This window comes from Phaethon aethereus (genome assembly GCF_964289735.1).
Source record: "Phaethon aethereus genome assembly, chromosome: 2".
In the NCBI taxonomy this organism is placed as follows: domain Eukaryota; kingdom Metazoa; phylum Chordata; class Aves; order Phaethontiformes; family Phaethontidae; genus Phaethon; species Phaethon aethereus.
The window spans coordinates 69,703,097-69,730,114 of NC_138582.1; the positions used below are offsets into that span (position 1 = coordinate 69,703,097).

General features: G+C 40.6%; 2 protein-coding genes across 2 annotated transcripts in view; one reads left to right on the forward strand and one right to left on the reverse strand.

The window, feature by feature from the left end:
- Positions 1–2,247: 2,247 nt before the first annotated feature.
- On the forward strand, positions 2,248–7,023 carry ABITRAM (actin binding transcription modulator; the record flags this gene model as incomplete). Its single annotated transcript, XM_082014860.1, has 6 exons — positions 2,248–2,302; positions 2,385–2,436; positions 5,726–5,855; positions 6,609–6,685; positions 6,757–6,826; positions 6,895–7,023. The coding sequence occupies 6 exons, from the start codon at positions 2,248–2,250 to the stop codon at positions 7,021–7,023; spliced, it is 513 nt and encodes a 170-aa protein (XP_081870986.1).
- Positions 7,024–8,242: 1,219 nt separating this feature from the next.
- CTNNAL1 (catenin alpha like 1) overlaps positions 8,243–27,018 on the reverse strand; it is a gene marked incomplete at its 3' end in the record, with an annotated part of 64,114 nt that continues 45,338 nt past the window's right edge. Inside the window, exons 9-19 of the mRNA XM_082015375.1 lie at positions 24,210–24,368; positions 22,690–22,782; positions 22,220–22,370; positions 16,019–16,056; positions 12,989–13,039; positions 12,747–12,901; positions 11,931–11,979; positions 11,056–11,112; positions 10,794–10,913; positions 8,513–8,596; positions 8,243–8,404 (exon numbers count right to left, since the gene is read on the reverse strand). Of these exons, the coding sequence (XP_081871501.1) occupies positions 8,243–8,404; positions 8,513–8,596; positions 10,794–10,913; positions 11,056–11,112; positions 11,931–11,979; positions 12,747–12,901; positions 12,989–13,039; positions 16,019–16,056; positions 22,220–22,370; positions 22,690–22,782; positions 24,210–24,368 (1,119 nt within the window). The remainder of the gene's footprint in view (positions 8,405–8,512; positions 8,597–10,793; positions 10,914–11,055; positions 11,113–11,930; positions 11,980–12,746; positions 12,902–12,988; positions 13,040–16,018; positions 16,057–22,219; positions 22,371–22,689; positions 22,783–24,209; positions 24,369–27,018) is intronic.

Genomic DNA, 27,018 nt, shown 5'->3' on the forward strand with positions numbered 1-27,018 from the left:
CCTGTCAAAATGTATTTTTCATGCCTTGACTGCTGCCTTTTCCTGTAGTGACCTCCCATCCTGGCAGTCCCACCTCATTCAAAATGCGGCTGCTTTTCCTCTGGAAGTCTGTTCTTGATATGTCTCACAGTTGGACATGCCACCCTTTAGAGCGGTCTCACTTGACCCTATCATGTTTAAATAAGCCCTGCCTTTGCAGCTCGCCACTGGAGCCTGTGTGCCTCAAATTTGTGCTCCTGTACTGCTCCTTACGAGCAAAATATGTTCCTGGGCTAAAAACTCAATACAGCTTTGCCCCCTCTTGCCTCCAAACCTCTCACCACAGCTGCTCTGCTGAAACACAGTGTCTGAGTTGCAACCTCACTAGAGTGGTAGAACAGTTTGGGTTGGAAGGAACCTTTAAATATTACCTAGTCCAACCCCCCTGCAATAAGCAGGGACATCTTCAGCTAGGTCAGCTTCCTCAGAGCCCTGTCCAACTTGACCCGGAATGTTTCTAGGGATGGGGCATCTGCTACCTCTCTGGGCAACCTATGCTGGTGTTTTGTAGGGCTTGGGCAGTGTTTACCAGTGGTCTGGTAAAACAGCATAAATTCAGCGGGCCTTAGCCCATGGGTCTTTCACCTTCTGTCCTGCACCCTCAGTCTTTATGGAAATTGGGCATGCTCCATCTCTTTGGTCATGAGGGGTTTCAGATTTGGATAGGTCCCAGCTCAGTTTGCTTTGAAGTTTTTTCTAATGGTTTCTGTGAGCCTATGACCTTAATAGCTGCTCATTCAGCTCGGCTTTTCTTGTCCGGGTGGTGGGTATAAAATAGGAAGCAGGCAGGATTTTTAGGATTAATGACTAAATGATGGAGATAAATCTGCACGTTTCAGTCAGGTTTTGTCTGGCTTTTGACGTAATCAACTGACGTATAAAATATCTGCATATCAAAACAAGTTGCTGATGTAACAAAGTGAAAAATAAATTGCCTTTAGAGCATGTGGGCAGAAGTGGCTTAATGAGCTAGCCATGAGCATACCCCACCTGTTCAGTGCTCTTTAACCTTTGATGGAGAGTTGTCCATGATGGGCAGCTGTCCAAACTGGTAATTGAGAAAGACTCTAGAGTGAAACCTGGCTTGTACCAGCAAGATGACAATAGTCTGGTGTTTTATGAAGTAAAATCTGCATGTTGCACTGAAAATACTCATGGTTTGGCAAACTGGTAGGGCAGAGCCTCTAAGCAGCCCTTTAGTTTATGCACGTATTTTTCTGCAGCAGTTTGTAATGTGCCTGGCTGTAGCAGCTGATAAATGGAATCGTGTCTGTTTTGTCTGTCTGTACCTTAATTGTGGTACAGCCCTTAATTTTATGTGCTGTAGTAACTGCCTTATTTAGTGCCTGTGCTAGCTGCAGGTAAACAGAATCGGCAAACGACGCTGGAGTCCAAGTTGTTTTCTTTGTAACATCTTCCAACGGTTTTGCCCCTTTTTTGTACAGAAGAGGGGTCGCGTGAAGCTACTGTGCGCAGCGAGGGTCAGAACAAGGGTGCGGAAATTCTCAGCTGCCCGGCCCGGGGGGCGCAGGTGCCGGTACGGTTTCCCCGCCCGGGGGTGGGTGCTGAGCGATGCCAAACGCGCAGGGGGAACCCCGCCGCCTTACGGTTGTTTAAAACGCAGTCGCGGCTGAAACGGAGCTCGCGGTGGCTCTCCTGCCGCCGGGGCAGAGAGACCAGCGGGAGGGAACGTTTCTGTGGGGAGTCCGGGTCGTTCTGTTCGACACAGGCAAGAAGCAAAAAGCCGCCTTCGTGCGGTGCGCGTTTAGTGACTTCAGACGCTTTTGGCGCGCGCAACGACCGCTGTAGCTGGCGCTGTGTTGCTGCGCGCCCGAGAGAGAGAATAAACCACGGGCGCAAATGCGGCGTTGTCAGCGTTTTCCTCACTGACGTAGTTTCGGCCCATTACGTCGTCCGTTCACCTTCTCGGGGGTGGGGGGAGAGGGGATATAATTACATATGCAAAATTGTATTTCCTTACGTTTAGTAAAAAACGTCTGCCTTGGACCAGCGCCCCCGCGCACGCGGGTGGGGGGTAACGGTTTTGCCGAGGAACCGCTCTCGCCACCCGGACGCCTCCTGCCCCCCGGCGGCGGCCCGGCGGGGCGGGGCGGGGGCGGGGCCCCGGCACCGCCTCTGGCCGAACCGCCGCAGGCTGCTGCGAGCCTGCCGGGCCGTCACCGCCGCGCGCCGGCGGGGCGGGGCGTGATGGCGGCGGCGCGGGGCGGCGCGGAGCGGTACTTCACGCGCTGGTACAAGCCAGGTACCGCCGGGCAGGCCGGGGCCTGGGGCGTGGGTCCGGGACCGCGGCCGGGGCGGTGACGAGTGTTTGTGCCCTGTTGCAGACGTGAAGGGGCGGCCGTGCGAGGACTTCTGCGTGCTGCAGCACTCCAACAGGCGAGTGGCGGGCGGGGGGGGGGGGCGTTGCGGCGGGCCGCCTCCGCCATCTCCCGGGACCGGGTGCCTGCGGTCAGCCCGGAGCTGCCGGGGTCTGACTCTCGGGGAGCCTCCGGCCTGCGCTAGAGAAGGAAGGGCCGCTGCTCTCCGGCGTGAGCCGGGCACGCGGCGCACCGGGGACTGAGGCGGAGCGGCCTGGCCGCGGCCCCGGCCCCGCCATTGCTGCAGCGGGCCTGGGTTGGAGTGTTACACCAGCAGGCACCTGCAGAAGCGCCTGGAGCGGGACAGGTGGAAAATACCAGGCGGACCTGGATTTTTCTGGAAGACGGGACGATGGGAGAGTGACAGAAATATTAGACTTACTCTGTTTTTAATTACTGCTACTTTAATTATTACTGCCGGAGCTTGCACTCCTTCCCCCCCAAACTGCTCAACAGACTTTTTCTTTTTCTAAAAGGGCCCTTCAGTGTCTGTAGTGCTGCCCTGGCATCCCTGCCTCCTCTCCTGCTGAAAGAGCCCCTTACATTGTCTTCTGCAGGAGGAGAGCAACATTTTGAAAGTCTTCTGTAATGATATTTAGAAGTAGTCAGATTAAGCTGGTTTCTCTGAAATTAATTGGCTCAATTTGAACAAACATTTAGCTTTTTCTATATACAACTTGATTGCTTTTAATTGTACTTTTGTGTACTACAGACAGTGAATGCAAGATGGGAAGTAAAATGTCATACATTGCTTCAACTTGAGTGTAGCTGGATATCCAGTCATTGGGAATGAATGACCCCTGTATCTGGTTTGAACTATAATGACACACCTTGCCTTCCCCAGCTGTTCCCCTGTTCTGGCTGCAGGGTGGCTTGGTGGCATTGTGGGCATTTCTGGGGTGTTCAGTGCCAGAGGGAAGAACAGAATTTAACTACTATCCGCACAGAAATCAGCACTGCCAAGTGCTCACATGCTGAGGGAAGATGAGGAGGTGTTTGTTGTTCTCAGTGGGTTGCCTTGATCCTGTTAACAGATTCAGAGTGCCCGGGAGGGCGTGCTTGGTGCAGGGCAGAGTCATTGCCTTGCTGGGGCTGTTTCATGCAGCTCACTTTCTCGTTCTCTGGAACCAGAAACAAGAGTACTTGACAATAACAGGTATGACAGTGTCGTGGTTCAACCCCAGCCGGCAACAAAGCACCACACAGCTGCTTGCTCGCTCCCACCCTGGTGGGATGGGGGAGAGAATTGGAAGGGTAAAAGGGGGAGAACTAGTGGGTTGAGATAAAGACAGTTTAATAGGGAAAGCAGAAGCTGTGCCCACAGCAAAGCAAAACAAGGAATTCATTCACCACTCCCCATGGGCAGGCAGGTGTTCAGCCATCTGCAGGAAAGCAGGGCTCCATCATGCATAACAGTTACTTGGGAGGACAGATGCCATCACTCCAAATGTGTCCCCCTCTTTCATTCTTCTTCCCCTAGCTTTCTGTGCTGAGCATGACGTCATATACTGTGGAATATCCCTTTGGCCAGTTTGGGTCAGCTGTCCCAGCTGTGTCCCCTCCCAGCTTCCCCTGTACCAGCTATCAGGAAGAGAAGTAACTCTATCCCAGCAAAAACCAGGACAGACAGTAACAGCAAGAAAGGACACCCTCACATTTGTGCGAAATACTAAATATGTAGTTACTAGTCTCGGTTGTCCAATATAAAAACTTTTGTATGGACAACAGTTTAAATCCTGTTGATATGGGGCAAAGGAAATGAAATAAAAATATAAACACTTTTTTCAAATGCCTATAAAGATTTTTTTGCTATTTTGAATTCTGAAATATCAGGGCCCTTGGCTTCTACAGCAGCTTAGCCAAATGCTCTATAAAGTATTTTACCATTATTATGTATGGAGCTGTGTCTCAGTTTGATATTTCTAAAGCTGTGTAAAATTCTCTGTTGATTTTTTGTTTTGCCAGGCCTTGGCTCTAATACGTGACAGCTCAAATAGATGATTTGTCATCTTCCCCTGAGAAGGAGGCTGAGGCCAAAGGAAGGTAGCTTTTTCTGGTCCCTTTCCTGGAGCTGCTGGAGCCTGCTGAAAGCGCTTGCCAGGATCTGGCTCCCTCTTGCGGGGAGCTGCCCGGCAAGCACTTGGGAAGAGATGCGACAGTGGAGGGAGACGGATGCAGCATCCGCAGGGAAAGCTCTGGTTCTGCGCCGTGGTTTTCCCTGCAGTTGCTGTTCTGGTAATGCCGGTCCTTGCTCTAGGTTTTAAACTCTTCCTAAACAGAAGGATAGCTTCATCTCTGTTCATTTACTAGCAAGTTCTGAGCTCTCCCATGCTTGTGTGTTAAGCATGGTTCTAACCCAGGGATGAAGGTAGGCCTAGTCTCTACAGCTGGGCTTGTCTCAAACTCTCCATATAGGAGAAATAACCCTCCTTTAGGAAAAGATAAAATGCAAGCAGCAGGTAAACTAAAGCCCAGATTACCAAAGGATTCATCTGCTGTAACTACTGATCACTAACGGCCTTTAGCTGTTGTGGAGAAACATTGCCTCATGTTGCATTTTCCTAGAAAAGCATGCTGTGCTTTACTCTATCGTTCTAAGTGAGTATCCATCTATCTACTTCAGCTATCACAAGACAGGTGAACCAAGTATGCTTGCATGGGATACAACAATAGAAGAGCTCTAGCTTATTTAAAAGCTGTGCTTCTGTTTAACTGAGAAGTGTACTGCTTCTGATGATCCAGTCTGGTATCTCAAAACGAAGCACCTTCTGTGAGGGTTGCTTTAGGTCAGAATGCAGTTTTCTTTCGGTTTGGTACAGCAGATGTCAAGCAAGATGCCCTGAAGAAAGTGAGTCCGATTTGATCCTGTATCTGACATTTTTGTAAGTGGGAAACTAAAATTTGCCTCTGATCAACAGCTAACCGTTATCCTCCATTCTTCTTCATTAGCTGAGGTAAATTGTGTTCTAGGTCATCCTACTCAACCTCCATGCTGTCTCCCAGGCCTCTCTGTCCTTGCTTCCTCCCTGGGCCTGGTGGTGCCCGTCCTGTGACTCATGCTGACCGGTCAAGCTTAACATTCCTGCTAAACTCTAGAGGGAAGAAGGCTGTGCTTACAGAATGAAAGCAAAGAACAGCTTTCACGACACTGAAGTTCTTGCTAGCATTTCAGACTAGGAGCCCAAATGAAGTTGTATCAGTTTTAAATGCTACCAGTACAGGCAGAGAAGGTTGTGGCGCTGGCTTAAGAGCATATAAGAGCATGGCTTCTCGCAACTACAGTGCAATAATTATATTTCTTGTTGCAGAATCTGTGTCATCACTTTGGCAGAAGCCCATCCTCTTCTTCAAAATGGAAGAACAATTACAAGCATTAATTACCAAATCAGTGCCAACTGTAGCAGACTCCAGAATAAGGTCTCTGGGAAGTCAAAAAGGGTATGGCTTTGTGATTTGGTTAGTTTTCATTTTCATCTCTCACAGTGCCTGAGACTTTCTGTCCTTTCTAGAATAGAAACCAAGTTAATTTTGCATTTTATTTTAAAACAGCCCCTCCACAGTTAAGGAATTTAGACTTTCCTCAAGAGGTGCCTGCCTAACTTGTCCCAGCCAGGGTCTTACAGTGCTCCTGCAGCACCGGTGGTTTCCAGTGTTGCTCAAACCAAGGCTAATGGTTGCATTTAGTAATTTTTTCATAGTATATAGAGCAACTTAAGTATGCCTTTGTAAATCAAAAATTGTTTCCATCAAAATGCCAACGATTTGGAGACTACAGTTTTTGTCAAACAGACATGGATAGCACATGGGCTAGTTCAGTGTGTTTCACGGTGGGTTTTCAAACACATCGTTTAACCTGGCTATATTAAGTCAGTCAACTGTGTTTTTCTCCGCTCTTTGCTGATTTTAATCTGAATAAACTACAAGAAACTTAATTATGAATAAATTTGTAAGCTCTCACAAGCTTCTAATCTATTTGTGCACATAACTATGTTGTTGTATTCCTGTCAGCAGGGAAGCACAGCTGTGTAGCTTGCAATGACCTGTTACTATCACACTCCTTTGCTTTGTTCTAAAGCTTACAAACTTCTTGTGTTGCTGGTGGTAATACGCTTAAAAGCCCTGTGTAATTAAAAGTGTGTATATATGTGTGTGAGTATTTTGTATTTTTTTTCTCCCCCCCCCACCATGCAGGGAGCTCAATTTTTAACAGAACTTGCCCCTCTGTGCAGGATATCTTCATCAGATGGAGAGGAATACACCATTTATAGGTAAAGTTTTTCCCTTTTTCTTCTTACTATAACATACCACGGACTTTTACTGAAACTTAACACTTTTGCAGTTGTATACGAGGGCGACTGATAGAAGTGAATGAAAACATTCTTAGCAATCCAGCTATTCTGCAAGAAAAGGTAAGAAACTTTCTTGTTTTTTATTTCCTAACTTTTATTTCACTATTAACTTCAGTCTTGCTTTTTAGCCATCAACTGAGGGATACATTGCAGTGGTTCTACCCAAATTCGAAGAAAGCAAGAGTGTAACTCAAGGACTTCTGACACAGAAAGAGTACGAGGAAGTTTTATTGAAACGTCTTAATTCTTCTTCATGAAATTAATTATACAGCTATCATCTGTATTTGATACTAAATAATGTGCTTTTATTGTACATTGTCACTTTCATGGTATTGAAAGGCCTAGCGCCTGCTTTTAAAAGTGGAACTTAAATGCTTGATTCATACAAGAATAAACCAGTTCAAATAGTTTTATATTAAAATTTCCTTTCTCTTTTCCTCTGAAGTCTAGCACTACAGGTTTTCATATAAGCACAGAATGATATGTTGGAGGGTATTTATGTTCCACAGGCAGCTTTGCTTCTGCTCAGTGCAAGCATAATCCATACAGAAAAATCATATGATTTAGCTATCACTTAATTTAACTACACTAATATGATATGGAGTTTGACAAAGGTGAATTGAAAATAAAAATGGAACAGAAGCCTATGTACAAAGAGCAGATAAACCTGAAAATAGCTGTTCCACACCAGGTTATATTTTCAAGGCATCCTGAAGTCAAAAAATGCCCTTTGTACAAAAGTTTGTCATAATCAGCATCTGTTTTCTTAAATTTTAAATGGTATACTGTAAAGTCTATATAATACTTCAGTGGTTCTACATGCAACGCAAATTCTGCTCAGTAACTTTTAATAAAAAAGGAAGCAACAACTGCCATCTACAAAATAAAGGTGGTAAAAGAAAAAGAAACTGAGTCAAGAGTATTAATCACTTGGAAATACACTTGTGGAAATATGAATCATGTCAACAAGATTAAAATTCGGTGGTGGGGTTTTTCCTAGAACTACTTCATTGCAGGTGTAACTCATATAACATTTCAGTGCTTTAGGCCACAGCCTTTCAGACTATATTCCTGATTCTGCTTTATCAAATACACAGACTGAAATATGCCAGAGGTGAGTTTACAGACTTCCAACAGTAGTGTTACATACAGCATTTGCAGCACAAGGTTCTTTTAGATAAACTGTCTATTAGCAGCATCTTTGGGTTGAAACATCCATTAAGACATTCATAGGCATTAATTACAAAACTGGTATCAACAGTGAGCATAGGAAAGGCATTCACATTATAAAAATACATAACAATTAGACTAGTTGGTGTCATAATTGCTAAGTAATGGGACATCTATTAGATGTGACAAAGATCAACAGTTTTAATTAAAATTAACCTGGTTTGACTTTCCACAAATGAAAGCAATATTGAAAATTCAGCAAGTGTTATTTTCAAATGGGAGTTGCTGCATTTCCAAGTGCTATAATTACTTGCTCTCTAAAAACGTCATGTTTGTAATATGATTTTCTAAAGACTTGATGCCAAATGTCTCAGCTCTCCTTCCTGGAGTATGTACACTTGTACCAGTTTGTATTCTGTCTTCTCTCCATGGTGGGGCAGGTTTAATACAGCCATTTCCTGCTTTATTCTGTGTATATATAAAAAAAGATTTCTTAAACAACAACAACAAAACCAAAACAAACTGACAAAAGCCCCCAAAACCCTTTAAAAAACTACAGATGAACCAAGTACTCACCTTTCTCAGTAACTTGCAGCAAAGTGGAAGAAGTTGGCGTAAGAGAGTCATCACGTTCCTTGTTTTCAGAATGCATGCATCAACCTAAGCAAGGCAGTTAGAGTAAGACCACTGATTACTTTTATTATGCAATTGTTTAATGCATGAGATGATAATCTGTTTCAAGCTTGAATAGGTAGTAGTCTTCCTTCATAAATCCCTTCTAATCAAAAGGTATTGCCTAGCTTTTTTGAATTTCTCTATATAGTACGCATAGAGCAACAGCATCCCTTCCCAAGACTTGAGCTAGGACGCAGAAAGGAATGACACACATCCCAGGAGAAGGAACTACTAATAATACAATATTAAACAGTAATGTAAGCATCTTGGAAAGGAGCTCTTACCACCCAAGTATGATGAAACACAATTCTTCGTGTTTTTCCTTTCATGTCCTGTCAGCATGATTTAGAAAGCCGTGCAGCATGTGAGCCTTACCTTGATATGAATTACACTAAAAGTTTGCTAAATCTTAAAGCATTTCCATTCATGCCCCAAGTCTGACGCTTACCACAGGTCACAAGTCTGGACCCTCAAGAAACATTAATTTGATAGCCTATTATCACTATATGTGATACATCACTCTCTAAACAGACTGGAGTTCCTATTTAGTTTAGCTAGAGAGTGTAAAACAAACCAAGCAGCAGCCCTGAGGTGCTCAGTTTGGTTTTGAGTGGCTTGGATGCTCAAGCCAGTTTCAGTCCCTGCTGTAAAATTGAAACATCTTTTTCCATAGCTCATTGGAAACAAATATCCAGGTGTGCAGAAAGTGTCTTGCTCACATCGATTGTATTGCTGCTCGGGGATACTTGGAAGTCCTTCAAAAAGCCTGACCTCCCTTCCTGGCTAAGGTTTGCAGATCTACTTAGTGTGGTAACAATGCTGAAACTTCTATGGCAGCTGTAGGTTATGTACTTCAGTAATAGAGTCTTCGGGGTTTGGAATTTGTTGTGTATATTAAGCATCAATAACAATGGATTAACAATTATGATTACAGTGGTGGAAATACAAATTAACTTCATTAATATTTTGATCCCTGAAGCCTTTCTTAGTGAGGTACACTTAATTACAGTTCATATCTCTCTCAATGAAGTTCTAGTGGATTACAGTATGATTACTGTAATCTAGTGGACTACAGCATTACTATATACAGTATTACTCCATTCTGTTTCAGTATGGTAAAATTCCAGTACCTCTCTTTATCTAGTGGGTAAGTCGAGGAAGATGTTGACAGAAATTCTTCGAAAAGTCTCAGCAGTAAAAAGCAACATAAAGCAGTGGAAGCCTATGGACACCTTTCCACCTTTTTTTTTTTTTTTTTTTTTTTTTTTTTTTAAGACCAGTACACAAACATCATTGTCTTGGGAAACATTTCTGTAAATTCTTTCACTAACACTGAAACCCAAAACCCAAAGGATAATTTCAGTATTTTTTGTAATAGGAAGGAAGAAAATCCTATTACTTATTTTACTGATTCCGAGACTCTAAAGTTGGTAAGCTAGGGGTGGGGAAACTGTTCCTTAAAAGATGAGTATCAGTGATACGCCTGTGGCTACTGGGCCAGTTATACAAAACTCTGATATCCATGCTCCCTAAAGAAAACATTAATTTAGTCTTGTAGAGTAATAACTCCCCAAGCTATCCACTGGCAGGCCTTCATGTATTCCGGTTGCCAGTGTACTACATTTCACCCTCCTATCAAACTCTCAGCATGAATGAGGCAGGGGGTCAGGTCAGGCTAAATTTCAGTGAAGCCCTTCTCTGATGGGGGGGTGGGGGGGTGGGCGGAGAAAAAGAGAAAAGGCTAGAAAACAGTAGCACCTGTGCTGAAGAAAATCCCCTCCTGAGAGAAGATAGTGCGGTCAATGGCTTAGGTTACAGTCATCAGTGGGGGATGTCCCAATAGACAAGACATTTTCGGCAAGAGGAACAGTTCTTACTGTTCTTCCTCTATACTTCGCACATCAGCATCTCAAAACATGTTAAGTGCAAAACAGTACTTCAGGTTGAAGTAAATTCCTCTTCTACATAAGGAACAGCAACGATGACATACTGCATAGCTGAAAAATGCTTGCACAACAGCATATAATTTTGTACTTATTAATTTTTATGGTCCTCTGTCAATCCAAGAAGTTCAGCTGTCAGGAAGTGTTTCATACTTTAACAGGAGCATAAATTAGGAAGTTACTGTATTTCAAAACAAGTTAGGTCTTACTTTCAGGAATATATATTATTTTTACCTTACCTTTGTAAATGTAGCACTTTTACCCTGAGCAGAAGCTTTAGCTGTTATCTGGAGCTGCTTGCACATAGAGATGAGCTTTTCAGCCTCCAACAGAATCAAAGGTTTGTCATCCTCATGTACCTGAAACGTGTTTCAGGAAGACAAAACCACTCTGTGTTAAAGACTCCAATATTAAGTTAATGACGCAAACAACACGCCCAGCTTTTAAGCAGTCATCACTTGTGTCATAAGCTGAAGGGCTGTTTCAGAGGTCATACATCACCTGATCAGAAAAGGCATGAAGAGCTGAAGCCAGCTTTGTGCCCTCCGTAGCAAAAATCTGAAATGGGGAGAAAGCATGTAACAAAATGAACCACAATGAAAGATGAGGCTCTTTTTCCTTGTTGTTTTAATAAATAGTGTGCTGTGAAGCAAAAAGGTAGCAGGAAATATTTGTGATAGTTGTATACATTTATAATTAACCAGTCAGCAGTTTGCAGTGACTTCTGAAATAACCAGCTGCACTACAAACTGGCATTCTCCCCGACAAGCAAAGTTTAAAGGTTTTCCTTTTATGTAATAAAAAATCCTGACTTCCAATTATTTTTTGCACTGTAGCAGCTCACAACAGTTTTGTGGGTAAGTGACACCTGCCACGTTTGTTCATTGTCCTGGCAGAGGTAATCAGTCTCCTGTTAAACATGGGCATGTATCTGGGAAGTATCGCACCACATTCCTTCGCTTGGCCCCTTGTCTTTTGTTTGTATCATTCGAATTTTTACATTTTCTTTCTTTGCCGTGACAATACTGCTGCTCAGAGGAGGATGGAGTATCCATTGACACTGTCAGGGACTGAGCTAAGTGACACAATGAATACTACTAATGCAGTTGAAGTCCACTGTATTTGCCATAATGCCAGCTTGCCATTCCTACTCCTAACTGGAATCTGTCCGTTTAATGAATGCTGTCTTAAGCTACTACTGTAACACTGAAGTGTTAGCTTTCAGAAAGTACGTACCAGAGTTAGGCTGCTTAAAAGCTACAGTTTGCCAGACAAATCATGGTATACTGTACTTATGTGTAAGGAATCAGAGAGTTAAGTTCCAATTTGTTCTTCACTCAGAGTTGCTAACTCCTGGTTTGTTAAAAATACGTTACCTCTGCTTGATGAAATAAATCTTGAGTAGTTTTGAGAAGTCCTTCTCCTCTGTGGGAAATAATGAAAACAGAATATATGCCATGTATAGACTACAAATTATTTTGCCTGCTACTTGCACAATTTATAGTGTATCTCACTCTCTCACCCCCACTCACACCACTGAGCTGTAAAATGTCACTCTTTTAGAAGATACTATGCACAATAACTTACTACAGGAACTGCATTTCAAAATATTTATATAAACACCTCAGTGGCTAAATCACTATTGGGAAATTAGAAATGGTTCCGCTCCCATCAACTGAACAAGGACAGAAGGCCATGTCTCTGGCATACTAAGTATTATTGGCCTACTAGGTAAGAAGAATCTCAACTCCTATTAAAAAAAAACCACAAAAAACAAAACCACAAAACAGCTAACTAAATTCTTCAAATAAGAAAGCTGACATTGCATGGGCAAGTTTCAGAAAAACACCTGTCAGTACAGCAATGATTGGCAATTCTAACCTATAGTTATATACCTGTGTTTTAATTCCCTTAATTTTGAAAGTATTTATGAAAATGCTTCTTAAAAATGTTTTCTGTACACGAGATATTTAAATAGCTGTTCTGCAACAAAACAGATGTTTAAAACTTAACCCCCCTCCGAGTTTTATTATTAAACAGCTCAGAAGTTTGTAAGAATTTATGAAGTGTAAGGATAGAAATTAAAGCTCCTTTCTCAATGTGTCCCAAACATTATACTCTGAAAATTCATTTCTTATAAAGACTGTTAATGCTCTTTTCCCCACCAAAACATGCTGCTACAGTCTAATTACCTGGTAAATAAATACATGGAGTAGGCCATACTTGACATGCCTTGTCCATGTTGCACGATCTCATTCTCTTGATCCTCCCATTTCTCTGTCTCAGAATCCACATCAGATGTGAGCAGATGTAATTCCAATCCAAGTTTTGCAATTTTTGCCTGTTCCTGTAAATGGTAACCATATTTATGGCACTTGATACATTCTTCAGACAAGAGAAAAAAAAAATATCTACTAAAATGATGACATCTTACCTCAGTATCTAGTTTGACTGGCTTTAATACTTTCAGATTTGCATTATGCTTCTGTTTCAAACAAAAAATAATATTTTTTAAATAAAAAGAATTAGCAGTAATTTTACTAACAAATCATAAGAGGTGGCTTTGCAGGAGAGTTCCAGTGGTTCAGCCAAACATTCTCAGTAGAAGCTAAGAACCTGTTCTGATCTGCCTGTCCTCCTGAAACGTCACATGCAAACAGGATCAGTGCCTACAGACACCCTCAAGTTTCCAGGAACAGACCTCTTCCACAGTTCTCAGACTCCACTTCCTCATGCAGCACCATCTCTTCCCCTTTCCCTCTAAAGCATCAGTAATACTTAGGACTAAATAAAGTCTTAGTCATGTACTACTGCACTGATTTTTCCATCAAAGATAACACTGATGTGTAAGAGGGACTTGGAGGCTGATGTAGCTAGTACCAAGCTGATCTAGGGTGCAACCCATGTAAACGCTGGTGTGATGATGTAGCCGATTACTCTGTCTCACTTTGCTGAAATAGCTGGAAACAAATACTGAGACTTTGATCTTTTTATGGGTTTCCTTCTTTTATTTAAAGTCATGGACTTACGCAAAATATCCATCTGGCTGTGAGTCAAATATTGGCTCAGATTAAACAACAGTCAGTGGTACCGATGAGTGGAATACGTGATAAAGCACGGCTTGCCAACTGCGCAACCCATAGACAGAGTAACACATGATTCGTTTCAAATCAGTTTGCATCTGGGGAGCAGCAGTTCCTGGCTTTGACTTCATGTCCTGGTGCTCTCGCTGTGCAAAGACAGCAAAAACGAACAGACGTGGGAGCCACAGCCCACATTCAGGAACTGCACGGGAGCGCAGGGGCATGGAAAGTACAAAGTTGGTGACGTAACTTGGAGAGGTGGGAGCCACTGGAGGAGGCTGGATGATAACAGTGCAGGACTGAGAACCTTGCCTGAGAATCTGAAAAGAGCTGCTATTCATTAGTGGGAGTATTTGGACAAATTAAGCTCAGTAATGCCTGCAGGGGAAAAAAAAAAGGCACTATTCATTGTGAACAGCATCAGAAATAAGCTCCAGGTGAGGTCTCCATCTCTCACTTCAAGAGTTTGAGCAAAAATCAAGTACTACTGTGAAGTCCCTACTGCAATTTGCTGCTCAGTTTAGCTTTCATGCCACTTCTCCCATCCCAAAATTTTTAAATATTCTGAATCTTATGAATGTCTGCCCAGATTAGATGCTGTAATTCTGCCTATTAGAAATGCTCATCTCAGATTGAAAGATTTAGCAAAAAGTGTAAGAACTGACACTCCTGTCATTTAAATTTGACCATATTGCATATTAGAGAAACAATTCAAGAAATACCGGTTTTAAGGCAGTCTTAAAAGAAGAAAGGAACACAAAGCCAAACTAGATTTGTGCGTAAATACAAATTTTGGGCTACAAGGTATGGCAATATTTGAGCTGCTGAGTGAAGGGTATTCAAGAAAACCAGCACGCTAGCACAGGTAAGTTTTTCTATCCACAAACAACTAAAGAAACCTCAGAATGTTTGTCAGATTTGTCGTCTTCTCCATTCTAGTGTTCACTCACGCTATTTGAATAGAAGAATTGGTAAAAATCAGATAAAGCAGTTAATCCGCTTTTAAAACATGATCTGACATCTAATACTGTAGCGAAAAATATACCTGTGCCTTAAGCACATACACGAAGCACCACTACTGCTCTGTCCTCAACTATGGCATGGCCTAGGATACCACTCATTACCAGCAAATAGCACAGTCGCAATTAAACAGATGTAACAAAAGATGTAATCTAATTAGACAGACAGGAACAGTGCGGCTTCGGGACAGCGTGGGCATTAGCCTGGCACAGCACAGCACACCTCTGTGACGGCAGTAGGGAGAGAAGAGGCAGTACCGAGAGCCACAGCACTGGGCAGAGAGGCAGTTCCAACGGTTAATGGAAAGTGTTTTTAAAAGGCACATGAATCAGTAAGTGGGAATCTGACTTCAAACATCTCCTCTTTAAATTTTGGCTGAAGTCCAGAAGCTGTTTTCCAGCCTCAATATTTAGTTCCATAACTGTGCAATTCACCCATGCTCTCCCAGCCTAACATGATCTTCCACTTAAATCTGCACATCGGATTCATAATGTACCACCTTTTCTCTTTCCCTTTTCATTAAGGGTCAGAAGTAACACATTGTGTTTGAAGTCACAGAATTGCACAACAGGAGACATGGTGTGATAATTTCACAGCCAAATTCCTCAACACTACAGGTTAAGGAAAATGAGGAGAGAAAGAAACATGCTAGAGCTTAATGTACCTTCTGAAATCATTCTTTTCCTTCTTCCTACCCATAAAAATATACAGTGCGTAGCAAGTGAATCAAATGACTGATTACATGATACTAACAGGGTTTAGTAGGTTTCCTAACACTCAGGTGCTCTCAGAAACAATGTAATATCAATTATAATCAGATAAGTATATTAATTACTTCACAACTAAACCTAGGCATTTGGTGTAGCTTTTTGCTCCGCATTAAAAACATTTAAGATCAAAGAAGGAAACAAGAAGCTATTATTTCAAGAGCCTACAATAGGCTCGAAAACACATCCATTTGTTCGAAATAGGCAACAATGTAAAAAAAAAAAAAAAATACAAATATTTATTTTCCCTGTGTTGCAATGTATTCTTACTGTTTTAATAATAACAATGCATTTTTTATTATATAGCACGACAAGTTGAGTACGTGGTAAAAAAGTGTCATATTATTGAACAGGAATTAACGTTCACGTACAATCAAAGTGATTAAAGCATATTATGTAACTAGTTACCTTCTTTTCAGTATTTTTGTTATTCATTTAATAAATTGTCACAACTTTGTATTTTACTGTCAGCCATCCAGTCAGGATGCATGTTAGCAAGATACTGCTATGCCCTTATCAAGGTGTAACATGTAAAGAGGACAATTAGTTAACAGCAGATACATAGTAAATACAACAATCCCAAAAGCAACTTACCCCTGGTCTGGGCAGTGATAGGTAGATACGCTTCTCTCCTATGAAGAACAGACACATTTACACCAAAATTTGTATGCAGATTTTAATCAATGGGATCACATGTCTTACTTCATGCTTCCTTAAGTTGCAGTACTATAAAAGCAAATTACTTACCTGCAATTCCTCCTCTTTGAACATTGCAGGGGATTGCCTCTCCATCTTGTGCTTCCAGAGCCAAGAACTCTGCACTGCTCAGACTCTACCTCTCAGCAACTGGCAGTTAAGAAAGCTCCTCTGAACAGTTTCCCTCAACAAGATTTCTAGTCCCCTGGATGCAATCCACAAGCAAGTCAAGAAGCTCTCTCCAGTCACTGAGTAGCTATCGCTACACACACTCATTTTCTTGCAAAAGGTGCAGAACATACAACGGTAGTTCCACATAAGGCTTTTCTTGGCATGGGTTGGATGGTGTAAAATTTGGAGTCACCAATGCCACTACTGAGAAATACCTAGGCAGGTTCTTCTAAGTAACGCAAATAAAACCCTCATGTTGCACTGTACTGTACATATCCCATGTGCACTGTGTTTTATAAAGAAAAAAGTTCTATAGCATTTTACACACTTACTGAATTCTTTCTTATATGGCCAAGAGCCCCAGATACTCCAAGTCTGAGCAAAACAAATGCAGGGGAAAAAAAAAAAACCTTTTAGGTGTTGCCTAGAAGTCAGTAAGAAGAGTTCATCCACAGAGGAAACAGTGCCTGGACTAACAGCCTAGGATTAGAGCTCCAGTTGCCAGAAGACTTAATTATCTATGAAGACTTACATTTATTACAATAGATTCAGAAGACCAAAGTCTGTTAAATAAAATTAAAGTAAAATAAATAAAAAAACTTAAGAACTAGTGAAAAATAGATGTTACCTGAAGAAACAATGGGCTACTCTAATGGATATCGGTACCAGGTTTGCATAGAATGATGCATCTCAACAAAGGCCAAGCAAAAAACCCCCCTACAATTGATTGCTATTTCCTCCTCTTGATCAACTCCTACAGAAATTCTCTTCTGAGTCCTCAGAAGACAGTTCTCTTGTGCATTCATGATTTTTTGAAAGTGTGCTCTCTGTCTCCTGACACCACAGAAAGATCATGAGCTCCATGTCTAGGCAACTGACTCTTAAAAAAACAATTTCAGTAAGTTGACAAGTGTCCCTCAATCCTCTTGGCAACTATGAAAAATGGAATACTTCCTTTCTAAGATCACCTCTTCCTTCCCCTACTCAGTTTTGCAAAAGATGAAATGAGCTGATAGCTCAAGGATAATCTACTTATTTTTTTCAGAATGCAGAGTTATTCAGACACTAATTGCCCAAACATGCATCCAAGCAACACTTCTTGTAATTTATACCAGTCTTTAATGAGAAGTGATTTACAACATCCTATGTATCAAAACATCAGCTAAAGGGCATGTAAGAGAGCATGTAAGACATACCAAGAACAAAAGCTAACTTGTAAGTTTAAAATGCTGTAGCATAAAAGATCTCCTTGGCGCTACATAAAATCACAGAAAGCTTTCACATAACAAATGGAATACAAATGCATACTGAGAGGACATGGTACTCACATACTACAAGGTAGGCATTCGGAATTATGGAAACCAAATGGAAAGAGGTGGTAAACAGAAATAAGAATAAAAAATAATTTGCTTTTGTTGTTCAAGCAATTCGCATTATTTGGCTTTGCAAGGTTTAGTTGCTCACCATGTTCAGAAAGAGGAAGGATCTCACTATTTATTTCTTGGAACATTAAAAAAAAAAAAAAAAACCAACAACCTCAAACCCCCCCCCCCCCCAAAAACCTCCACATCACTGGACCACAGATAACAGACCTTTCAAAAGTGCAGATCAAGTCAGGGCAGAGATAATCCTACTTCATCAGAAAATACTTAATTATACCAGTACAGTCACAGAGTTTATATCGGATGCCATTAACAGAATACTCATATACATTTTTTCAGGTATTTAACTTCATTACTTTGTAAGTTAGATCTTTTCTATAATAGCAAAAGATTTTTTGCCATATTGTGATCTTCCTTTTATTTATTCCAGTCTGCCTTTGTTTTTCCTAATGTGTTTTCTATAATGTTTTTCCCCTTTTTTTAATTTAATCTTTGTCTTCCAATTTTCCACTGTATAGTAGTTCCAGCCATGTTTTTTCCCCCAAAACATCTGTATTTCAACTTTAAATCTTGCTTTTGATCTCACTTCTCACCTAGGAGTAAGGCAGCTGCATCCCTGCTTCACACTTCTTTCTAGAACTCTAATTTCTCAATTGTGAAATTCTGATCTGTATCCTCTATTCACCTGCGGCCCTCCCAAATCCTCATGGTCATTTAACTCCTCTCAAATCAAATGGGCAAAACAAAAGAGGAGGGCAGAAAAGGAAGTTATCTTCATGAATGATTCTCTCACTTCTGACCAAGTTACAAGGGAGCAATCGGGGGTTTATTCACATTCTTCCCCAACATGCTGAAACCAAAAAGTTAGAAGGGGAAAAAACAGAGAGACTGGCTGACCCCCGACAGATTGGGTCAACGAAAGGTACTTTCATTAGGTAAGTCATCTCAAAACGCAAGAGCCTCAAAGTGAAGCATCTTAGGTAACCTAGTAATTCTCAGCGCTCGGTACAGCCCGTGGGGAGCGAGCCGATGCCTCCAGCGGGTGACCCCAATCTCCCAGCCGGCAGCAGCCACCTCTAGAAGAGGCCAGCACTCTCCTCTCCTCAGCCCAGACCAGCCACGCAAGGTTTCGAACACCAACAGCATGCAGAACAGGCAACCTCACTGTTGGATTAAAAAGTTGTTTTAGGATTAAGCAAGAGAAGTCCCACTCTACCTCACTCTGCAGTTCTGCCTAGCAGAGAGACATTTTCAAAACACACGTGAGGGTACTGGGCTGTAGTGTGTTCCCCAGCCTCCCCCACTCCATGTGTGCGTGTGCACCCTCCTCCCCAAGATGAGATCGCTTCAGTTTGGGCATGATCTGGTGTGATTACATTAAAATTGAGTAAAATATTGCTTCATTCCCAAGCTAAATCTGGCTCTCTATCCACTGAGTTTTGAACCTCAGTATGAGAAATACCTAATTTGCTGATATGAAAGAAACACTGGATAAGGAGTTATGCAATTGCTTGCAAAAATAAAAAAAAAAAGAGTATGAACAACGTGAATCTAGTGTAATCAGGAAAGTGCTTATTTTATTAGATGTGTCCAGCACATTTAGTCACCATTCAATTTTTACTTCTTAAACTGTATTCTGAACTCTCTAACAAAGCCAATCATTTAAACTGGTGGATTTGCAGTACAAAAATACAAGTTTTTAAACTGAGGAGGAAAAAAATACATACCTTCTTACTGTAATTCTATCTTTTGTTACACACAATCACAATTCTACTGGGAGTAAAGCACTTGTTACATTTTAGTCTGTAAAATAAAGACACTTTTACCAACCTCAACATTAAGACAAGTATCATGAGTTACAAGAAGAATAAAATCTTATAAAATATTGTGAAACTTCATTGTGTTTGGAGGCAAAAGTTTTGTGAATGCCACTCAATCTCTTAGCAAACAAATACTGTAGGTTTAATTTATTTATTGGGTCATAAGTCATGTTTTCTAGGAGAGAAAATGTTGAAAGTGGCAAAGTAACTTTAGGTGGGGGTGTTTGGGTGAGATTTTTTCCTTTCTTTTTTTTTTGGACAACAGTCACTCTGAAGTCCGACGAGAGAAAAAAAGCAAACAAAAAAAGATTAGCCCACAATACAGAAGAAAACTTTGTAGAAGATGGGTGGATATAGGAGACCAAATTATTTCTAAGGAGATAACTGACAGTTCATATGAAACAATCGAGATTCAGAGAGAAGTCCCTTACTAGGCTGGGCCACGAGACAAGGAAAACGGAGACATGATTTCTTAAGCATAGTTTGGCAATAGAAGACCTAATGCACCCAAGGCCATATACAGAATACAAGCTATGCTTACTGTCTTACCAATGGTGGTACCAGAACACTTTATGCTGAAGGAAAGACTGAGGAAATGAGAGACGCCGACAAGAACAGACTCACCAGGCTAGGCCAAAGAGAATCACAGAATCACTAAGGTTGGAAAGGACCTTCAAGATCATCAAGTCCAACCATTAATCCAGCGCCACCATGTTCCCTAAACCATGTCTTGAAGCGCCACATCCCCGCACCCCGGCCCACACACGCTACAGCCTCCAACATGCTCAGCAACACCCACCCATTCTCGTCTCTCTCCTTCAAGCAACGACACTGGGCTGCCTTCTGGAATGATGCTTTAAAGAAACTGCAAGTACCACTTGCGGAAAATGTCTGTTATCTGCTGTCAACCGCCACAGGAGAAGAGAAAGTTACTAACTCCAGGAGAGGCTGGGAATCTGCTGAAACACTTCAAGAACTATTTGTTTGGAGAGCCAAGTATATGCTTTGCTATGGCTGCACGATTCTCGTCGTATTATTTTTAAATACAGTAATATATATATGCATATACACACACATGCACACATATAAATATATGAAAAGGTTATCATTCAACCCTGCTAGACCATTGCATGAACATGAAAAAAATCAGATAACTGCATGATCAGCCCTGCAAATTCCAAATTTATTGTAACGTATTAACGTTAGAGTAATACCACATTTTAAGATGCATTATATAAAATTAAATGCTATGTTTAAAGAAAGTCAGTAGATCCTTGGCTCCCCAAACAAACAAAACACCCACTGAAAGTTAAAAGGCCCATAAATAGGATCTCTGATTGCTACACATCTTTATATGGCATTCCAGACCAAGGTGGAAGAACAAGTAGGATAACAATCATGTACTTCTCAAACGCCTCAAATTCCCAATAGCCTGCACTTCACACAATTATTGTAAACCCACTCAGAATTTCAATATATGTTTTTCTTTCACAAGTCTTCAGGCCCAGACACACATCTAGCAACCAGCAGCAACAATTTAAGATATGACTGCCCTGCGGTTGGTTGTTTACTGTCCTCACAAGGAAGCTGGCAGAAAACAACCGCTTACACAAAAACCTGATCAAGTACAGAAAGTTAAACTGGCAAAATAAACTCTGAAAATGAAGAAAGGTTTCACGTTAATAGCAAGATGAAGTATTGTGTCATTGATAAAGTGTCATCTAACCTGAATAAGGATTTACTTTTTCTGTATCTTAGATACAAAAAAAAACCAAAATGAAGTCCCTGTTTTTAACTAAATCTAAACTTTTAAACCTGAGTGATTTTCTTAAAAATACGAGACATTCAGTATTATTATACATTACATTCCATCAGTATGCAATTATACCTTACAGACTGAAACAAACACGTAGCCGCAAGAAGAATGACAGGCTACACTAAAGACATCATCTGAAAAAAAATTAAGTTAGATAAAAATGAAAAACAAACTGACTTCCATTTTTAAGGTAAATTGCCCTATGCTAAAAGTAAATACAGAATTTTTTTCTGAAGTTTGCCAGGTTTTCTTCTACATGTTGTACAAATACCAATAAACTTACCAACCAGAGAAAATATCCCAAGATTGTGCAGAGTCGTCAGAGATTCCATCCAGGAGAAAGGACAGCAGTTTAAAAATCAAATAACTACATTCACTACATTATCAAGTGAATACAAGACAAGCTGACAGTATAGAGTATGTATGTGTATATATATGTCTTCCAGAAATACAGGAAATTAATTAAACATGTCTCACAACTCAAGTTGTATCTTGATTGTCATGAACTGATACGTTCTAGAAAAACCAAAAGGTGGGATGAAAGCCCTACATCGCTAGTATTTGGACACCGCTGGCAAAGAGCTGTGTTGAATACTTTTGTGTCCTTTGAACAGTTCCGTTTGATTTTGCTGAAACTAATCACAGCGTAGAAAGTTAAACATACTCGATTTTACATAAATCAGGCCTTTAAAATTTTAGTTGTTTTTCTTTTTAAAAATCCAATAAGCACCCTAATTTGACATCTAAACAAAACGAATATACTTGTGTATTGCCACCTAGATTCCACATTGCTATATGGGATGTGGGACTGTTTATTCTTAAGAAAACAGTATTTCCTAAATCACACTTAAAATTCTTAGACTACATGTTTTGAAAACTACATTTTTCTATTTGTACGTAGCATTCTTACCTCTTCTTCCTTCAAACACATCATTGATTTCTCTTAACAACATAGACATGTCACTCAGTTGAGACTCCCAGGCCTCACAGAACACCTCAAGATTTTCTTTTGCAATCTTGCTTGATGGATGTAATGCCAGTGTTTCTGCAGCAGAAATTATCTGGACAGAGAACAAACTATGTTCTATTGGAAATCTTAGTAAGTAGTGTTGCACACGAATTCACAAATGCCTTCACAGAGAAAAAACACAAAATTCAATGGCTACTATTATGTCTTTGTAGTGTATTCATCTGCCATTTGCAGGCTTGATGATCTTCCTTGTGCATTGTTTAGCCACCGCCCAACATTAAAGTTTAACTTGTTCTTAGAACTGCTTTGAACAGTTTAACATTAGGCCTCCAAAAAATTTAAATTAAAATTAAAAGTAATTTTTATTTATTTATGTCCAGTAGAAGTGGCAGGATAAAAGCTATGCATACCTGTGGGCCAGTGACCTGAAAAGTATCTTCTGCGTGTATGCAAGTAATCTCAAGGGGCTCGGTTCCAGAAACATGCCTCAACAAGCGACACATCTAAATGTTTTTTATTAAAATATACTTTCATAAGTAGTGAGAAAAAAGTGCACATGCACAAACACACACAAAGTTATTGATTATGCTTTCATAAAACTTATTGGGGACCGCACAGCTGGGTGTTTCTCAGGGACCATTTACTATAAAACAGGGCTAAATCCTGACTTGGAATGTGTAGAAAATCACCAAAAGAAAGTAAAGTCTTAATAAATAAAAATAAAACAACAGCAATTTCACACATTTATGACTGAATAAACCTGAAAGTAATCAGATACCTATGAAACTTGGAAAAATTGTAGCATAAATGACTTCACCAAAACAGGCTTACTCAGCAATTAGCAACTATGTGGAAAATTTAGGCTTTCATCATCCAGGGAACTAAATTATCTTTGAGCAAAGCAGCGTCAAATTATTAGGGAAGAAATACTGTTTCCTTTCACAGTAAGCAAAAGGTAGTCTTTTTTTTTTTTTTTTTTTTTTTTTGGTAAATAAGATTAAGAGTGAACTTTGGGCTGAGGAGGAACAATGAAGTTTTCAAGTTTTCAGATCCAAAGGAGAATTTATAAGACTGAGACAGCATGTATTAAGCTAACTGCGCTATCCATCGTCAGAAATGCTATAATGCCTGAAAAAGTCAGTGTCTCACTGCAACACTGATTACTCACAGAAAAAGAGGACATTAAAGCCAAAATTAAAAATCCACAGTGTTGATCTGCCAGTCCCAGAAGTTCAAGGGTGTTGCTTCTGCATATTCATACTTCTGGGATGAATCCTCAAGCCCCATACGATACCAGATTTTTTTAGAAATTAATGAGTGTTAGATGCCATGCAAGTATAGCTTCCAGCATCACCATCTTCCAGATCAAAATGATCTCTATCTTTGTATGTCTCTTACTGGTACAGTTACTTCTGCTCCTCTCTCAGATGAGAAAGCAACAAGGTAGGTATATGTGGCAGACATCCTTTGTTGACAGACAAAAATTACACAAGGTCTTCAAAACAGTCAAGTTCAGTGGATTAAGAGACTTAACCTTACATTCCTTACGTTCTTAAAAAGTGTCTTTGGGTTGAGCTGTTGCTGGATGCCTGCTGCTTGAAAGAAAAAGGCTATCATCTCTATTTTTCAATTAATACACACAGATAATAGAGTTAAAAAATGAGTTTGAGTCTAGGTCCAGGAGAAGAACTGGGTAAGACTGCACATGCCTTCTACAACAACTGTATGCCACAGCGATACCTCTGGCTCAGACCATACTAAGAACAATACAAAATTCAACACTATACTAAGAAAATAAAATAAAATAAAAAAAAAATTATACCACCATTCCCCTTCCACCCCCCCCAAAGCCTTCCTGAAGAATAGATCAAGACAAGCTGGCCACTCATTTTCTAAGTGCCTTCCAAAATTAAAGCAGCCATGAACTCACCTCAACAAGCTGTTCTTTCTGCTCTGATAGCTTGCAAGTATATTCTGCTACAGCTTCAAGATTTCCTTCTACTCCTGTGATTTTTAATGCTTTGAGAACCATATGATCTGTATGGTATTTTAGCACATCTGCTGCCAGACATGTTGCTGCATTGTGGACCTTGAGTAGCATTAAAGGAAGGAGAGAAAAACATTAGATGGAAAAAAAAATGCACCCAGTACCATGTCAAATAAACTTAGGAGACAGATTGATTTTTCCAAGAAGCAAAAAATTTACTGCCGTGAACACTCACATACAGCCTGCATATAATCTGTGGCTTTAACTCTTCAGTTACTATTCAAGTACAAAGATATAACCCACTGCACTCCAAAAAAAACAAACCCACAATCAACAAACAAGAAAAAAACCCACAACCAAAGATGAAGAGAAACAAAAGAGCAGCTGGGTAAAATGAGGACATGAAGTTATCACACTGCTGTTTTCTGATAATGTTACAGCTGGGAAAAAAACAGGTGCATGAATTTGTGGGGCACCAAGTTTAGCATAAGCACAATGGCCACTCTACTTCTCATGAAGAAAACACATTAACATAATCAGACTGAAGCCACACAGCCTCCGAGTTTATAATAGAGTAGAAATTAAGTTCCTACGAATAAATTGTATTCTCAGTGATGCAAAGAAAAGCTTGAATATATCAGCTCGTGACACAGCCTTAGAAAATTAAAAAGCATCTTTTCTGCAAGGAGACTGAAGACAGAGGTGGATCTTGGAGAAGTCTCAACACTCTCTCTACATTCCCCACAATGGAGCAGCTTCCCCTTGAAACACATCCCTAAATCCAGACACGCTTTCAGACCCATGGATCTGCTGAAGTTGTGCTGTGAAGGACTCTGCGTGACAATAGCTGTCAGCGGCAGCTGCTGCTAGTTCTAGTGACCAGTCATAGCAGGTTTACCCACACCCTGTAACCAGCCCCATTTTAAAAACACAGGTAAAAACAAAACAGCAACCTATGTTAGAAATAGCAGAGCATTCTTATGTCTTCCTTATGCTAAGACTGTTATGAATCTCGTAATATTGCGCTCACTTTGCTGGACTGCGCTGAATGTACAACAAATTTGTCTGTTCAAGAACATTATTTTCCAACTTCTTATGAATGCAATAAGCTTGAAATTTTTACACTGGTGGGCCTTGACTCCTCAGGGAAGAGAATATTTACTAGAACTGTAAGTTGGTTTTTTTTTTTCCCCCCCCGGACTCTACCTTTTTTTCTCCCCTTCCCCTGGCAGCACTTCTTGTGCAGTCCAGAATTAAGGGTGTTTTTTTGGGGGGGAGGGTTGTTTGTTTGTTTTAATTTAATGCAAGAAACCTGAACTGTTGCCTCAAAACCTGTTGCTACTGTTTTATGACAACCTGTTATAAACGATTTATATAGTGTTGCTTGCATGCCATTAAAAATCAGCACAAACCACTAACCTCAGAAATTAAGTCAGCTCTGAGGAAAGGATATCTGCAAAGCTTGTAATGTTAGAGTAGGAACTGACAATTCTCATTTATATATAGGCTACATAGAGATTTCCTTTTCATTAGAGATTATTTTCATCACAGATTCTTTTCATCCTGATCTAAACAAGACATTTACTTCTACTTAATGCCATCTCTGATCATCAGCAAGAATGTAGTCTCAAGGAAGGAACATGCCTCTCGTTTCTTCCATAAAATGACAGAGATGGGAAACAGCTTTGTTTTTACAGCCTTGTTAGGCTGTCTTGTGTTCTCAGCCACCCAGGCTCCCAAAACCATTTTAATTAGAGTCGCAATACTTAAATTTTACCAGTAGAGAGTCTGGTTGCTGGCTGATACACCGCAGCACCAGACGTCAGAACGACAGGACAGTCCTTCTCAGCCATGTACAGAAACACGGCTACTCTGGAACCAACCAAATCACTACATGGCAAACAAGGAAAATGACATAATACTCTAAATTTGCTCTACTAAGTAGCGTTAATCCTATGCATTTTTAAAAAAATGCTCTTATGAAGCAAGCTTTAATACTCTACAGGTCAGCAAAGCAAGTCATACAGCATTTAGGATTTGTTAGTTTAGAAAGCCACACCTACTCAGTTTGCTCCACAATTTCTAGAACAGTGTGCTATGTTTTCACCTGCACTGCTTTTAATATGGAGCTACATCACAGGGCACAGGTAACCCACTATTTTGTATTTTATGCCACCTCTGTTAGCTGGTTTACAGAAGGCAATTTTCTAGCAGGCAGGACAATATGGTAAGATTTACATTTACGGAGCTGCAAGAAAATACAAGATATTAATGATTTCTGCCACATACTATATTCCAGCCACCTTTAGCTTTATGATCTATGCAATTACATAGTCACATTTTGACTGGGAACTCTTCCTCCTCATTCAGCACAAGGGAGTGACATTACTCCAAAAGGATGATCTTACAGTCAAAGCAGCTGAACATCACTCCAGAAAAGCTCTGCTACTGATTTCCTACATAATGGTGGCCAAAGAAAAAACTATTAATTAATGTGCACAAATTATGTATCCTCCATCATCTGGGAGCAGAAGATGAAAGCACTTAACTGCAACTGAAATCGATTCAAAGCACTGTCCGAATCATCAGAACAGCTGCAGGAATTATAATCCAGAAGACAAAATTTCTCATTTTGCCTCTTATTGAAAAATATGCAGCATGATTTTTTGAGCAGTCGAGGTCTTCCAGTTACAGCAGCTGAGAGCTCAGTCTAAGCAAGTGCGCTGTATTTCTCCAACATCTTTGCATTGCT